General features: G+C 42.0%; 1 protein-coding gene across 1 annotated transcript in view; it reads left to right on the top strand.

Annotated features, from left to right (window-relative positions):
* APOO (apolipoprotein O) overlaps nt 1-18,096 on the top strand; it is a 595,595-nt gene that overhangs the window by 75,298 nt on the left and 502,201 nt on the right. The window contains exon 2 of the mRNA XM_044072293.1: nt 7,971-8,078. Within this exon, the coding sequence (XP_043928228.1) occupies nt 7,971-8,078 (108 nt within the window). The remainder of the gene's footprint in view (nt 1-7,970; nt 8,079-18,096) is intronic.

Genomic DNA, 18,096 nt, shown 5'->3' with positions numbered 1-18,096 from the left:
TTTGACGGTTCATTCCTCTTTGGACCACAGGTGAAGGACACTCTCACTAGGTGTGAACAGGAAGGCAAGACTCTCTCTGCCGTGGGAGTCCATTTTTCCACTCCTTCCAGACCATATCCCAAAGGTCGGAAGAGTGGAAAAATGTGGTTTCGGAAATCCCAGGGAGCCTCGCCTGATACACGTAGTGATTTTTCCTCCAGGGGCAGAGGAGGAAATAACAACAGACGCCGCCCTTGGGGCAGAGGGGTCCACAGATCCAGGGCAGCAGAGAATCCTTCTCTGACAAGCCCTTCCAGCATCCCTGAAGGGTTGCCCAGCTGCCCGCTTCTGGAGGCAGTCGGGAGAAGACTTTCACTGTACCCAAAAGCCTGGCAAGACATTACGCGAGACAAATGGGTACACTCAATCATATCCGGAGGCTATGTAATTCCCTTCTTCCAACCTCCCCTACCGTCAAGCAAATCCCTTCCAGATGTTCCACCCAATCTGAGGGCCCAAGCAGTCATAGAAATTTCAAGACTGCTAGGAAAATAAGAGTCATCCAGGAAGTCACGGCAGACCAACTCAGATCCGGAACTTATTCAAGGTTCTTTTTGGTGCCAAAAAAGACAGGGGACTGGAGACCAGTATTGGATCTCAGCAGACTAAACAAGTCTGTTCAAAGAACAAGGTTTCGGATGGTCACACTACAGTCCATTCTACCCTTTTTGGGTCAGGACAATTGGATGTGCTCAATAGATCTCCAGGATGCATATTATCACATCAAGATGGACAGGTGCTCCAGGAGATTCCTTCGCTTCCGGCTGGGAGCCAGTCATTATCAGTTCAGAGCTCTGCCCTTTGGTCTCACCACAGCCCCCAGAGTGTTTACCAAATGTATGGCAGTGGTCATGGCTCACCTGAGGCGTCAAGGATTCCAGGTGTTTCCTTATCTCGACGACTGGCTCCTTACTGCTACTACCAGGCATCAACTCCTTCAAGCCAGGGACTATACAATCGCAATTTGTGTCCAGCTAGGCATTACTAGAAATTTCGAAAAATCTGCCTTGTTGCCCTGTCATTCTGTTACCTATATAGGAGCAGATTTAGATACAAGAAGTATATCAGCAAGGCTACCGCCAGACAGGGTGACCTTGATCTTATATAGGAGCAGATTTAGATACAAGAAGTATGTCAGCAAGGCTACCGCCAGACAGGGTGACCTTGATTTGGCAGCAAATTCATATCCTCATGCAATGCAAAAGGGTACAAGTCAGGTTGTTCCTTCAAACTCTGGGTTCTATGGCAGCGGCAATTCTTCTGATACCTCTGGTCCGTTTTCACATGAGAATCCTTCAGTGGCTTCTCTTCACACAGTGGTCCTTTCAACAGCTCCCCATGTCTCACATGATCATGATTACAGAAACATGCAAAAGACACTTTTCATGGTGGATGGTCTCCCCACTAGTGTCTCAGGGCAGACCATTCATCCAGCCCCCTCCCGTTGCCACAGTGACCACGGATGCCTCACTGATAGGGTGGGGGGGGGCATTATCAGGGCAGGACAGTCCAAGGCACTTGGCAGCCTCATGAGTACCATCTGCACATAAATGTCTTGGAGATGAGAGCCGTGCTACTAGCGTTGCAAGCACTTCAGGACTCCCTCCCTCCTGGGACCATTGCAATTCAAACGGACAACATGTCAGTAGTGTGGTACATCAACAAGCAGGGCGGAACCAGGTCCTACCCCCTATGTTGAGAAGCACTCAGACTCTTGCAGTGGGCGATTTCCTCCCAACGATTTCTGATTGCGACGCACATCCCTGGGAAGTCCAACGTCATAGCGGACAGGCTCAGCAGAGCTATTTTCATGCCTCACGAGTGGTCTCTGAATCAGGTAGTTGCGGATCTGATCTTCCGCAAATGGGGACAGCCTTGCTGCGATCTGTTTGCAACCCCCTTCAGCACCAAATGCAGCAACTACTTCTCCCTTTTACCGCTTCCCTGTCACCCTCCCAGAGATGCTATAGTCCACGATTGGCCTCAGGGACTTCTTTATACCTTCCTGCCATTTCCTCTTATACCCAAACCCATACAGAAAGCGATATCATTGGGTTGCAAAATGATCCTCATTGCTCCTTACTGGCCTCTACAGATTTGGTTTCCGTTTCTGCACCGTTACCTCCTCAAGCAGCCCTGGACCCTGGAGCCTATTCCAGACCTGCTGATTCATCAATCAGGAAAGCTGCATCGATCCCTCCAAACACTTCAGCTGACAGCTTGGTTGATCCAATTCCAACCCTAGCCAGGCTTCCCAGCATTTCCCCGGCTGTGCGTGAAATTATTGTCTCCTCTCACAAATCGGCTACTTGGAAGACGTATGCTAGCAAATGGAAAAGTTTCTCTTATTCGGCAGAGGCTAGGAACATAGATCCCTTTTCAGCCCCAGTTCACGAGATCTTGGAGTTTCTAACAGAGCTTTTTCACTCTGGGTCCGCTTCTGCCACAATCAGGGTTCAACTAGCAGCCATCTCTAACTTTCATGTTGGTTTTTCTAATCTAAATATTATGTCTCATAAGCTGTGTAAAGCTTTTCTCAGATGGACTACTCTCCTTAGGCCCCCAGTGAGAGATCCCCCTCCTCCTTGGGACCTTAATTTGGTACTAACCTCCTTGATTATGCCCCCTTTTGAACCAGCAGCATCATGCTTCCTTAAGTTTCTATCATGGAAAACTCTCTTTCTGGTAGCTATTACCTCAGCCAGACACATCTCGGAACTTCAAGCACTAAGCGTTCGTTCTCCATACTTAGTTTTTCACAAGGACAGGGTTGCTCTGAGAACTAATACCTCCTTCCTTAAGTCTGCTCAGAAAATAATCTAAACCAATCCATAGACCTTCCAGTGTTTTTCCCTAACTACACCAACAAGGCAGAATACAAGTTACACCTTTTGGATGTTCATAGACAATTGCGTTTTTACCTGCATAGAACGAAGGATATAAGAAAGTCGGATCAACTGTTCCTTTCCTATGCTAAGGGCAAACAGGGTCTCCCAGTCTCCAAAGTGACCCTGTCCAGGTGGTTGTCTCACATTATTACCTTCATCTATCAACTAAGAAACAAAGAATTGTCTACCAAACCAAAAGGTCATTCTATTAGGGCTTTGGCCACTTCTGTAGCCTTCCAGTCTAGGCTGCCCATGGACTCTATTTGTGCCTCTGCCACGTGGGCAAATACTCATACCTTTATTTCTCATTACAAGTTAGCCATGGTCTCCAGGAATAGAGCTAACTTTGGTTCCACTGTTCTGAAGAGTCTGTTCCAATGAGCCACCCAGGATCGTAGGTGCTAGGGACGCTGTCCCAACAAGCAAGAAACAAAGGCGAGATAGACAACTTAACATAAAGAATTTATGTACCTACTATAACGTTCCATGTTAGTTGTCTTCATCTCACCTTCTTTCTTGCGTCCTCCCCTCAATCCCCCTGTCCTGTTGGAATGAGAGTAGTTTAGGCTTCAGCAGCTGAGTATTCTCTGGTTTGTTTCTTCTACTGACTTGGAGAGTATGACAGGTATGCCCAACCTGTTAGTTTGGTAAGGTTATTCTATGTCTGGGGTTAGCTATTACAAATGAGATCTGGGTAGCTAGTGCTAGGCATCATGGGATAAGGCTAGCCTCAAGCAAGTACACAGCTCTCGAGCTATAGAAGATGGCAGAGTCGGAGCCGAGGGTCGGCTCTGATCCCAACAAGCAAGAAAGAAGGCGAGATGAAGACAACTAACCTGGAACGTTATGGTAGGTACATAACTTCTTTAGTTCAGTGACTTTCTCACTCAGATCACTGAACTACTTGACCCATTTTACTAGACTGCAGAGAGATCTCCTTAAGGAGTTGGGAGGTACTATTCAGGGTGCTGTAGCCACGAGTGTATCCGACAAAGTTGCCACCCAGCTCGCTACCCTTAATTCGATAGTTAACTCGTCCATTCTTCTCGTATCTTATGCAGCTGATGGTTCGAGTAGAGCTGCAGGTACAGGAAATGCTCTTCATAGGCACGCCTGGATGCGACTGTTCCTTCGCAGAACACTTCAAGTCCTCCTTTATGAATACCCCGTTTGACTGCTCATCCTTGTTTGGGCCAAAGGTGAAGGAGACTTTGACCAGGTGTGAGCAAGAGGGAAAGACTCTGTCTGCCGTCGGAGTCCATTTTTCCACCCCCACTCAACCCTTTCATAAAGGTCAGAAGGGAGGAAAGATGTGGTTCCGGAAAGCCCAAGGAGCCTTTCAAGACACATGTCGAGAGCCCCCTCCAGAGGCAGAGGAGGAGGTTACAATGGAAGACGCCACCCTCGTGGCAGAGGGGGTCTGCAACAACAGGGTGACGGATCACTTCTCTGGTCAGTCCTACCAGTGCTTCTGAAGGGAGGCCCGGCTGTCCTACTCTGGGGGCAGTTGTGGGTTGCTTGTCATTGTACCCAGAAGCATGGCTAGATATAATAAATGACATTTGGGTGCAAAGTATCATTTCCAGAGGGTATTTCATACCGTTCTCCACCCAGCCCCTTCCCATCAAAAAAATCCCGGACATTCCACCCAGTCACAGGGGACAAGCAACAATAGAGGTATGCCATTTCCTAGAAAAAAAGAGTCATCCAGCCAGTCCCGGCAGACCAAACAGGATTCGGAACTTACTCAAGATTCTTTTTGGTTCCAAAGAAAACAGGGGACTGGAGACCCATTTTGGATCTCAGCAGACTCAACCAATTTGTGAGAAAAGAGAAGTTCCGAATGGTCACGCTATAGTCCATACTTCCATTTTAGGGAAGGACAGTTGGATGTGCTCGATCGATCTTAAGGATGTGTACTACCATATAAAGATGGCCAGACCATCCAGGGATCACCTGCATTTCTGACTGGGAGCCAATCATTATCAATTCCGAGCTCTGCCCTTTGTTCTCACTACAGCCCCCAGAGTGTTCACCAAGTGCATGGCAGTAGTCACGGCTCACCTGAGGCATCTAGGATTCCAGGTGTTTCCATATTTGGACGATTGTCTCCTTACCTCCACCACCAGGCATCAACTTCTTCAAGTGAGAGAGGCTACTCTGACACTGTGATCGGCTAGGCATTACAGTCAACTTCGAAAAGTCTGCCTTGTTGCCATCGCAGCATATTGTTTTTATAGGGACAGAATTAGACACGTCAACCACCACTGTTCGTCTTCCACCAGAAAGGATTTGTATTCTTCACCAACACATCATGTCCTTGATATCAAAGAACAGAGCACCAGCTGCAGAGGTATTGAAAGTACTAGGATTGATGGCAGCAGCAATCTTAGCAATCTCGTTGGCAAGGATGCATATGAGAATCCTTCAATGGCTTCTGTTCACGCAATGGTCTTACCAAAATTCCTGCAAGAAGGATCTTCAGTAGTGGTTGACGTCTCTTCATGTCACAGTAGGACGTCCCTTCATGCTACCTCCTCCAATTTGCCACTGTGATCACAGACGCTTTCCTGATGGGGTGGTGGGGTGGGGCTTTTTCAGGGAAAGACTGCTCAAAGCACATGGACAGATCAAGAATCACATCTGCATAACTATGTCCTGGAGATGAGAGCAGTACTTCTAACATTGCAATACTTTCAGGAATCTCTTCCTCTAGGGACAATTGCAATACAGACAGACAACATGTCAGTGGTCTGGTACCTGAACAAGCAAGGCGGGACCAAGTCTTATCCCCTTTGCCGAGAAGCCCTCAGAGTATGGCAGTGGGCAGTGTCATCCCAGCGCTTTCTGTTAGCAACGCACATCCCGGGCAAATCCAACGTCATAGCAGACAGACTGAGCAGGGCAATTTTATTGCCCCATGAATGGTCCCTCAAACAAGAGATTGCGGACAGGATTTTCCACAAATGGGGCCAGCCTTCCTGCGACCTGTTTGCCAGTCATATCAACAACAAATGCAGAAGCTATTTTGCCCTGATTCCCATGCCAGGTCACTCCCCGAGGGATGCTCTTGTCCACAATTGGGCCCCCGGTCTCCTCTAAGCATTTCCCCCAATTCCTCTGATACTCAGATTCTTACAGAAAGCAAAGTCGCTGGGACGGACGATCATCCTTGTAGCCCCTCATTGGCCTCGGCGGATTTGGTTTCCATTTCTTTGCCATCACATTCTGGAAGACCCATGGATCCTGGACCCAGTTCCGGACTTATTGACACATCCGTCATGGGGGATCTTTATCCATCATTGCAGACACTGAAACTAATCGCTTGGCTGCTCCAATTCCCCGCATAGCCAGGCTTTATAATCTTTCCCATGACACTAGTCAAATCTTGTTGGCTTCCCATAAACCTTCCACTAGAAAATTGTATCGTAGTAAGTGGAAGAGATTTTCCATTTGGGCTTCTTCCCATAACATTGACCCTTACCAAGCGCCATTGTCTTCTATTTTACAATTCTTGACAGAAATTTTCAACAAAGGAGCAGCGGCTGCTACTGTGCGAGTACAGTTAGCTGCAATATCTAATTTCCATCTAGGGATCGATGGATTGAATATTATGGCTCACCAATTGTCTAAGGCTTTTGTAAAAGGTTCTTTTCACATGAGACCTCCAGTGAAGACACCTTACTCTCCCTGGAATTTGAATTTTATGTTATCTCGCATCATTCTTCCTCCTTTTGAGCCTGCATCATCTTGTGAACTAAAATTTCTATCTTGGAAAACTATCTTCCTAGTAGCCATCACTTCAGCCCGCAGAGTGTCAGAGCTCCAAGCCCTACTCATCAAGCCCCCTTATATGGTCTTCCATGCTGATAGAGTATCTCTCAGGACAAATCCATCCTTTTTGTCTAAAGTATGTTCTGATATTAACATCAGTCAAGTCATTGAGTTGCCTGTTTTCTTCCCTAATCACACCAACAAATTGGAATATATGTTGCACAAACTCGATGTTCACAGACAACTTAGATTTTATTTAGACAGAACAAAAGACATTAAGAAATCAGATCAGCTTTTTGTGTCTTTTTCTGAGGCCAGGAAAGGTAAACCAGTTGCCAAAACAACCATGTCTAAGTGACTGTCGGAATGTATCACTTACACATATTCTTGTCATAACATGCCGTTGTGTAGTAAGGTGAAGGCTCATTCAACCAGAGCAGTTTCTACCTATTCAGCCTTTCAAGCCAAATTACCTTTAGACAACATCCGTGCAGCAGCCACATGGTCTAAACCTCACACTTTTATAACTCATTACAAAGTGGATAAGGCCACCAGGGGCAGGGCTTAATTTGGTTCTACGGTTCTGAAGAGTGTACTTAAGTAAAATAAGAGATTTGTTCAATATAAATTTATTATTAAAAACAGTCTGTAATTGAGAATTCATATTATCCCAATATGTTTTAAGTTTTATACAATTGTAAAACATATGCTGCCAGTCATCTTTAACATGAGAATTTTTTGTAGGCACCTAGGATAGTGTAGAGCTGGTAATGGGGTACCAGCCAAAATAGTGGAGTGCATTTTTGGTATCAGTTAACCAAGGACAAACAATCACACTAGTAAAATGTTTAGTGAAAGAACTGAATGTATCTTACAATCTCCTTTGCAGACATTGAATAGTTGATGTTAGTTCATCACTGTGGTAATGGGATATCAACCAAAATAATGGAGTGCATTTTTCTTATCAGTTGAATGTGTCACTTAATCTGCTCTGAATAATTGATGTTTTTTGTTCATCACTATAGTACACAAAGTGGCCATTTTATGCTGTCTTTCATCTTTGTAAAGGAAAATATGTAATGTGGTGACTCAAAATCCCAGCTGTGTTAAGAATATGTGATATCAGCTTAAAATGTTAGTTTTTGCATAAACGAGTGGCTGAGTAATTGTAGCACAACTTAAAATGTTACAGTTTTTGCATCCGAGTCGCTGAGTAATTGTAGCACAGAAGCAGCACGTTAGTAATGGCATTATTTTTCTGTTCACTAGTTAATAGGATTTGCAGCTTTTCCTGTGAGCATGACTCTGAGGACTGTGTCTGTACATGCCTCAAGTGAAGAGGACAAGCAAGATAAAGAAGTTCTTACACTTGATAAGGTAATTATTTCACATCTACCTACTCATGTAAACATTAATTCCTGTATTCTGATTCATATTTGATCTTCACAAGGAATCTGTAAATTAGTCAACAGAGATTATACAAAAAAACTACTTGTTCTTATTTGGGCATGCACGTTTTCCCCAGCAAGTATTTTATGAACCCATATCAAATGTAAGTCAGCATTTCATAATTTCCTTGTCTCATCATAGATCTGCAGTTTGCAACACATCCATATTGCTTTAGGCACAGATTCTGTTTTTTTTTTTTTTTTTATTGTATATTTGTAGTCCTCTGTTTAATGTCATTCAACTGCTTCTAGTCATGGCATAAGTTTAGTCCAGTTATAATTTCATAATAATATTGTTGCTTCACATATGCAACATGTATATTTTCCTGCCATCTCATTTGTTTCATTCATTTTAGTCTGCCTTTCGCTACTCTCCTTGAAATATGTGTAAAAAGCAAGCATTGGGAACACAGAAAACAGTACAAGCAAGTGATCATAGGAACTTTAGGATGCATACATACAACTTTAAGTAGACATACTTAAAATTCTTGCCACCCTTTTTAAACATTTAAAAATGCTCATTTCCCAAGTTGAGAAAAGGGTATATGTGATAACCCTAGTGCAAATTTGTGTCTAACCATCCAGTCATCAAGGCTAGCCTTAAAGGTAGCCAAAGTAATGCTATGTTTGCCTTTTAATAGTAACTTATTCCGTAGGCTGAGAATTTGTATTAGGAAACTATGCCTCCAGTGAGTGTCTTATATTTGTTGGTGTAGATTTCGATCCACAGGACATCAAAAGCAGATTGAAGGGGCACTTCTAGCAACTTCTGAATGAAGAAATCCCCACAGAAGCTGTGCTTCCCCAGACACAGCCTGTATTGAAAGAAGAAGAAGAGGTGCCCACTCTAGAAAAAGTAAGAATAGCACCAAGGAAAGTGAAGTCTGTGTAAGCAGCAAACTCAGATGATGATGTCATGGCAGGTATGATCAAGATGTTGGGTGGGTTAGGGAAGAAACAGCTCCAGAGAATACTCATAGCAGTATGGAGAGAAAGGGGTATTCCAGATAGCTGGAGAATAAGTATTCCAGTGCCAGCATATAGGAACAAAGGGAACATTCACAACTGTGGACAGTACAGAGGTTATCAAACTCTTATCACACTGCATAAAAGTTCTAGAGAGGGTGACTGATTACGCATAGTAGCAGAAAGGAAGATAGCAGATGAGCAGTTCGGATTCAGATCAGGTTGCAGAGTAGCAAACAGTTTTTACAGTGAGAAATATAGTTGTGAAGAAACTACAAAGGAGGAAAGAGTTTAACTAGGTGGCCCTGGGAGAAAAGCTCCAGACATAGAATAAGTAATACATGGAACATATATAGAATCATATAGCACATTATACATATACTGTAAAGCAATATATTACATATGAGCAGCATAGTACAAATTCAGTACAGTAACATCCAGTGATAATAAACATTCAGAGTAATAAACAGTCCTATCAGAACAACATACAATAGGTCAATACAAGACTAGTCCTTAGAGAGGTAGATCATGGCTCATAACAATACATTTAGCAGTAGGTCCAATTGGTGACAGGAAGAGCTAGGTGTGAAATCCACGAAGATGTAAGATAGTACTATCTAGGTAGTTTGTTTAGGCTAGATGCCAGAAGGTTAAACTATGAGAGAAGGTAGGAATACAGAAACACAGGCTGGAGGTAAGCGCAGCTAAAGGCATAGCATTACTTTTGAGTAAATGTAAAAGGAAAGTCTTTCAGAGCAGAAGAGAACAAGGGTTGTGATATGTAATGCAAGAAAGGGAAGAGTCTCGGTTGGAAGAGGAAGATGAGGGGTTCAAGTTATAGGAACTACATCCTTTGTACAGTTTTCAGGGATTTCTTAAAGAGTGGGGTACTGCTGATGGACCTTATTGATGGTGGGAGATTATTCTATAGTTTAGCATCAGTAAAGGAGTAGTGCATTTGTCCTGCTGCACGGTTTGGTTTCACTATCTTTAGAAGCAGTTGGTTATTAGATCGGAGAGGTCTGTTTGGATGATATTGTGTGAGTAGGAAAGACAAGGAAGAACAGTTAAATGGTTTATAAATAAATTTTTGTGCATTGGTTAATTGAATAAGTGACAGATGATGTGGTAGTTCCATTCTGTTTAGTTGGTGCAGAGATGAGCACTGGTTAGAAGAGTGACTTGCATTTGTTACGAATTTAGCGATCCGAGAGAGACTTGAATATTGGTCAGGAGAGGTGCACCATAAAGAAGAGAGGGTAGTAGGAAAGAAGAGGCAAGTGATAGTTTTGCAGGGTGGCTATGTAAATATTTTTGTCTATAGAAAGTTCCTAGTTTTTGGTGTGTTTTTTTTAATATTGGTCTGCATGTGCAGGTCAAAGGTCAAGTTTTCATCTATGATGATGCCTTACAGTTTGGTATCTGGTACGACTTCAGTTATTGTGCTGTCTTGGACTTGGATGGTGATGTGGAATTTTTGGTAGAAAAAGAACAATTGTAGATAAGGGTTTAAGGTGAGATGGATATTGGACATCCATATCTCTGTAGTAGTAATGGCGTCCTGTGAGTTGGTGTAGTTCAGATGGTGAGTTGGCATCACAGATGATTGGGGGATCATCTGCATATTGGATGACAGTACTTTGAGTAAGAGAGGTTTGAAAGTTATTTATAAAGATGTTGAACAGAAGAGGTTCTAGTATGGATCCTTGTGGAACTCCTGTAATTGTCGAGAAAGGTAGAAAATTAGTTTTGCTATTTGGTTGATTGTTACCTGTTAGTAAGGTAGTTTGAGAACCAGTCTAGGGATTGGGGTGACATGCCTATGCCAGGTAGTTTGGTGAGTAGTAGAGAGTGGGAGATTGTATCAAAGGCCATGGAGAGGTCTAAGAAGTGAGAAGAGACAGAAAAAATCATCTCAGGCCAGGTTAACTGTGTTGGAGAGGGATATGAGAGCCATAGTAGTGCAGTGACCTGGTCAAAATCCATGTTGAGTGGGAGAATTTGGTTGTGAAGTACAGAGTGAAGAAGCTGGGTGTGGATGCATTTTTCCAGGATTTTAGATGTGGGTGATAGGATAGCAATGGGTTGGAAGTTGGAGATGTCTGTGTTAATGCCACCTTTATGTAGAAGCAGAATGTGTGCCCTTTTCCAAATAGTGGGTATATAGGATTACAGAATAGATCTGTTAATAAGAATGCTGATGGTAAAGGCTGTGGAATTTGCTGTGATTTGTAGAAAGTCATGAGGTAGGTTGCCTGAGGTGTTGATGCAAGGTTTGAGTTTTTGAAGCAGCTTTTTTACTGTGTTGGTGGGGATAGGTGAGAGAGAAAGTTTGGTGGAAGGGAGGAGTAAGGGGGTATGTTGGAGAATGGGTTGGGCAGAAAGGCAGCAGTTAGATTGGCAATAGTATTGATGAAATAGGAGTTAGAGTGTAGCTGTTTCTGTGGGTGTTTTGTCGGAGTTCGGGCAAGGATTGTTATTTGACCCAGGCTTTAGTAAGGAGTTGATGGAGCTCCAGAACTTTTTAAGGTTTTGTTTGTGGAGGTTTTGTAGGGTAAGATAGTGATCTTTTTTGTCTTTTATGACTAGTGGCTTTACTTGATTACAGAGTTGTTTATATTTTGTCAGGTTGGTGAAGTTTTTGTTTTTTTGCCAGGATTTCCAAGCCTTATCCCTTACAGTCATTAGCTGTTTAGTGGGTTTTGTGAGCCAGGTGGTGTAATTAGTTTTTACCCTCCTTGGAATGAGTGGTGCTTGAGCATCTAGGACCCTGAGAAAATGTAGAGTTAAAGAACTCAACACCTTCATCTAGAGAGAGGAATTTTAATGTGTTCCAATTCATATGTTTTAGGGTGTGATTAAATGTGTTGGGACAGAAAAGGGATAGGTCTCTAGTTTGTAGTGATATCTGTTAAGGAGGTGTTTTTTTTTAATATGAAGGCAGGTAAGTGGTCATTTATGATATTGGGGAGAGTTCCTGTGGATGCAGTTTTAGTTGGGTCAGAGACTAATATCCAATCCAGGGTAGAACCACTGTTACTGGTTTTGTGTGGTCTAGTTATGTCATTAATTAGTTAGATGACTGTATATAGGTTGATACTGGAGGTGGGATTTTATTGGGAGATGTCTAGCCATTTGATATTGACTTCTCCTAAGATTATAGTTTCATTTTTCTATGTTGTCTGAAGCCCATGACAGTATTTCCCCTAATACTGGAATATTATTACCAGGTGGAATGTAAAATACTATAATACAGATGTTTTTGCAGTTTATTCTAAGAAAGGAGACTAATATTTCAGATGAGGAGAACTGATGGATAGACTTGGTGTATGATGACAGGTGTTAGGATATATCAGACTCTTACACCTTTATTACGGGGTCAGTCAGATTTTAAACAGGCATAGCCTGGTGGGAGGAATTCTGTGTCTTTAATATAGGGCTTCAGCCATGTCTCAGTGGCAGCTATGATGCCTGCTTTGTAGTGAGTTATCCAGTTGTGGAATTCCAGTATTTTGTTACTGATACTTTGGAGATTAATGGTTGTAATGTTTAATGATTTATAGGAGTTGTTGGGGGGGGGGTAGAAGGGGTTGTGCTTGGCCCTGGATTAGGCTGTATGTTTCCACACTGGGAAAGGTTAGAGTTTGTGGGTGGGAAATAATTAAATTCATGTCTTCTTTTTGTGTTTATTGGGTAATTGTGAGCTAAAGTGGTGATGTTCTTGGCGTAGGGATGAAATATTGTGGGAGGAAGTTTTATTTTTGAGCATAGTATTAATTATGGCATATAGGGTGGAGGATATATTAGAAAAGTTGGTAAGAGACTGTGTTTTATTGGTTATAGTGGCTCTAGGATGGTAAATGAAATGGGTATTCTGAAATGAGGTTAATTGTAGTAGGAGGAAGAATAATAGAGACAGAGTGAGGAGTATAGTATTAGAGGTCAGTGACATAGTTTATAAGTGGGATAGGGGTTGTGAAATAGTTGAGGAAAAATTAAATTGTGAAGCGTAGTGTGAGACTTAGAAGGAAATTACATTATGAAGATAATAGGAGTAGTATCTTAGGAAGATGTAGTCAATTAGTATGCAAGTGGAAGGTGTAAATTAATAATGTGCTGTAGAACAAGTGGGAATGGTGTTATGTTAATTTGATTGGTGGAAGTGAGGTGATGGGTGAAGCTAAAATTAGAATAAATGTAATTGAAATAGGGGTTGGTTGGAATGAGGGTAGGGTAGGGGAGCGATGTGAGCCCAAGCATAGCGAGGGTGAATGGAGTTGGCAGTGCCATGAGCAGAGGATCGCAGAAAACAATCAGTGAATCCAAGAAGCCAAGATTTTCCAAGGTGAGTCCCACAAAAATTAGAGAAGAAAGCCAGGCAGAGATTATAATGTAAGCACAGAAGTTATGGGAGACTTTGAAAACAAATAGAAGAAAGAGAAAGTGTAGTCCTCAAAATCGAAGTACTGGGTCTACAGTTATTTTAAGTGCAGGGGAGATCAGCAATTAGGTAAGAGGAATTTATGTAGAAAGCTAGGCAAAATAACAGTAAAGAAATAGGGGGAAGAATGAGGCAGCTGAGAAAATAGTGCTAGTCACAGCCGAAATTAAATAACTAGGATGACAAACTAAAACTCAGAAAATTGAGCAGTAGGTGACATACAATGTACTTTCAGAGGGATTTTTAACAGTCCTTTCTTGTTAGAAGGCAGTCATGCAGGAAGACAAAAACCTCAGGATGGAAGGAGAAAAATAATGACTTCCATGATTTACTAACTGTAAAGTAAAATAGAAAAGCAAAATAATACAATAAAGGATAACACCAGGATGAGAGAAGTAAATAGAAGGCATGAGAGAATACTAGAGTGAAAAAATGTGGAAGCATGACGAAGACAAACAAGTTGAAGGGAGAAACTGATAATATAGTAAATGCAGTACAGACACTAGATAAAAGAATGGAAACAGAGAAGGAGATCATACATGTTGCCACTATAACAGGAGATATCTGCAGCTACAAAAACAGGACACTTGACACTGTAAAATTTAAAACATAACAGGCAGTGGTAAAGAATAGAAACAATACATAGTAAAGTCAGAATATAGGAAATTAATTAAGAACATTCAATAAACATTATGATGTTTTAATGGCACAATGCAGTAAGTTAATACATCGATAATCAGTGCCAAAAATAAAGACAGTGAACTCCAACAAGCTAAGTTAAATGCAAGTAGAGACAGTTTACAACATAATCTCGATTGACAACGTAATATACATAGTACATACAAAAAGACAAAGTAAAGAAGAGAGAAAAACTATAATTACAGTAAATTGCTGAGCCAAATGTAGCTCATAGCGAATAAAATTGCTAGTGCAGTAGTCTAGTTATAAAACTCAAGGCAATAAATGAGCACATAAATTCAAAATACAAATAAATGCTGCAGTTTAAAAAAAATCAGCAGCAATGCAAACAAATTCAGTAACAAGTGTTAAGGAGCTGCAGTCAGTAGTAAGCAAAGGACACTTTAAACAGAAACAACAGCATCCACTGGTTGAGCACCAAAAACGTGGTGACAAATGGACATATAACAGAGTTCAAATAACTCTAGTATTAAACAGAGGCCCTTTTCATCAAAATACTAACATACTTATTATATGATTAAAACAGACAATGAGTTAAAAAAAATACCGGTGCTTACATGACTTGCATGCCATTTCTCAGTTGTTAAGGGGCTACGGCAGAGTCGTAAGCAAGTACTTACATTGTCGGCATAAACCGCATTTTCTAGTGCCCTTTTTTTCCTTGTCTGTGTTCTTTATATATGATCCACTTTCCAATATCTTTTTGATATTTTTAGATGTTTTTAATACTACTACTGGATGGTTCCCAACTATTGGACCGACAATGTAAATACATTAATGAGAGCAAAACTATCTTTCTTAATAATGGTATAAAAAGTAAGTGTAGATGCGTAGCAGGAAATTGCAATACCCAGAGGGTGGCATACATCGCTAGTTGCACCTGTTGCTCAGCTTATTACGTTGGGAAGACCGAAAGAAAGCTAAAAACTCGCATCTACGAGCATATGTATAAAGTGGAAAAAGGTGATACAAAAAATGCACTTAGCAAATATGCGATTGATAAGGGGAAAGAACATACATTTAAATTCACAATTATTGATAAAGTTGAGAAAACACTTGACAAAGGTAATTGGAAAGTATATCTTAGCTTATTGGAAAGCAAGTGGCAGATTATATTAGATGCTACAACCCCCCCAGGTATTAATGAATATATCAGTTTAAAACCTTTCTTATTAATGAAGTAAGATTATTTAGTTTTACATAGAAGCTCAGCAATATTTTTACACATGAATATTTATTATATAAGTAATTTAGTTTGTGGAATAGGTTGTTTCAAAAATGTTTTTTAAATTTTTAAATTTGTGTTTAACTCATATATTACATCTTTACATTACATACATTAGGTAACTTATAGGTGAATATTTCATATATACTTACATATTTTACACAACTCATTTACACTCACACAAAGTATATATTTTAAGATAATTTAATCCACAGTATAATTAACAATTTTTGGCGCCAAATTGTGGTATAAATGTAACTTTCACAATGTCTTTATTGGATGTTCTTCATTCCACATTGCTGCAGTCCTAACTATTGGGTAGTCCGCTGTCCAGTCGGCCCGAATACCAAAGTATATGGCTGACGTCGGTCAGGGCGCATTAGACTGACGTCAGTACGTCAGGGTACTAATGCGCATGACCGACGTCATATCCTCAGTCTTTTTTGCCGCATGGTCCGATGCAGAAGCAATTTTGCGAGTGCAGGTTGGCGTTCTGAAATTTTCTGAAGTCAGAGTTTCAGACCGAATCAAAGTTGGCTAAGTACCCCGTTGGGGAATATTTTGGTTTTTTCTTGCCTCAGTATTTAACCGGATGTCAGAAAAGTGAATAACTGTATTTCTTGTGGGAAACAGATACCTCATAGGGATTACCATACTTTGTGTATACCTTGTTTAGGGCCTGAGCACGACGTTGTTGGATGCCGTTCTTGTGCTAGATTTAACAAACGCACTATTAAGAGAAGGTTAGACTGTGCCAGGTTAGTGTTTGGGAAGCGTTGTAACTATAAAATGCCGCCGGATGCTCCGACGCCAGCTTCGCTAAAACGCAAGGACAAAACAGCAAAGCCTAGAGGGGAAGAACCGACAGTCCCAGACGTCGGTTCTTTAGAGGGCTCAGTGGAGCCGGAGGTTTTGCCAGGTGTTTCTTTGGAGTCTCAGGGAGAGACTTTACTGTTACAGGATGTTTCCTCTCAGGAAGTAGGCCAGGCTGAGGGGGCTTCTCAGGTGGCTGTTCTTCCCTCACTTCCTAAGGTGGTTAGGGCCTCCCCTGCTGTTTCCAAGGCTTCTTTAAGGGGCAGGCCAAGTTTTGCTTCAGTGGGGGTTTCTCCTAGTGCTTCAGGATCTTTGCCTAAGAAACATATGCTTAAAATGGCAGAAGATTTGATTACTATGATAAGGGGTTCTATGCCCCCTCCTGATAAGAGGCCTAGGGTGGAACCTGAGCTTGAGAGTTTTGAGCAATGCTCGGAGGCTTCTGAGTCTTCGGCTGAAGACTTGCAGGAGTTCCCTACTTATTCTGATTCTGATGTGGATGATTCTACTCCTTCAGCTTCTCCTCCTGAGGATTTTTCATTTTCAGAGACTTTGCATTCCATGAGGGAGCATTTTAAATGGGAAGGCCAAGATTTCTCTGATTCCAGGAAAAGGCTTAGGGAGTTCTTGTTTTACCCCAGCATAGGCCTTTAGCTATACCTCCTGTTTTGAATGTGGTGGAAGATGTTTTGCAGAGGCTTCCTGAATCCTGATTCTTTGCCTCCTGCCCCAGTTAAACCGGATAGGTATTATAGGGTGCCTGAAGCTCATAAGTATCTTTTAAGAGTCCTAGGGCAGACCCGAAACTGTCTCTCAGGGGCCTAAAGGTGTAAAGGCCTCAGTTGTTAAAAATCCTGTCCCTCCTGATAAAGAGGCAAGGGCTTTGGATAGATGGGGAAAGAAAGTGTATACTTCTTCCACTTTAGCCATGAGGGCGTTGAATTGTCAGTTTCACATGTTAAAATATCAGAATTATCTTCTTTCACAGTTGAAATCTAAGGTGGATGCTCTGGCGGAAGGTATTGACTGTAAAGAGTTGCAGGATTTAGTTCATGTGTCTGAACAGGTGGGTAAACATTCCTTGCAATGTGGTTTTGATGCTGTGCAGGCCTCCTCCAGGGTGGCTGCCACTGGTTCTGTTCTTCGTAGGCACGCCTGGTTGAGAGATCAGAACTTAGCTGAGCATGTTAAAACAAGGATTTTGGATGCTCCTTTGCAGTCTGATGTGTTGTTTGGTTCGCCTGTGGAAGCAGTTTTGAAGAAAATGGAGGACAAGGCTAAATCTATGCAAACTGTTAAAGATTTTTTACAGGTGCAGCCTCCGAAGTTTAGTAGAAATTGGCCTGCTAAGGGTTGGACTTTTCCTGCTTATGATTCCCAGTCTAGGGGTAGGTCTAGACGTGGTAGGGGCAGAGCTCAGGGTTCCTTTAGGCCTAGGACAGGGAGTTCCCCTGCTCAGACTTCTGGGGAGGGCAGGGGTCAGTCCTTTCGTAAGCAGACCCAATGACCTGCCTTTTCAGCTGCCAGTTCATTCTCGTCTGGCAGCACCGTTGGGAGGAAGGCTGTCTCTTTTTAAAGAAAATTGGGATTTAATTACCCAAGACAGATGGGTTCTGGATATTATTCACCACGGTTACAGGTTTTATTTCCATACCTTGCCTCCTTTCAAAGGCATGCCAGACATTCCTCCTCTACAAAGACAAGAGGCTCACAAGCAAATTTCTCTGTTACTCCAAATAGGGGCCATTCAGCCGGTTCCTGTGCCAGAAAGGGGCCTAGGATTTTATTCTCGCCTGTTCTTAG

This window comes from Protopterus annectens, chromosome 5.part0 (genome assembly GCF_019279795.1).
Source record: "Protopterus annectens isolate FY-2018-M chromosome 5.part0, PAN1.0, whole genome shotgun sequence".
NCBI lineage: Eukaryota > Metazoa > Chordata > Ceratodontiformes > Protopteridae > Protopterus > Protopterus annectens.
Note: the sequence above shows the minus strand (reverse complement) of the source record. Positions and strands in the feature narration are given on the sequence as shown.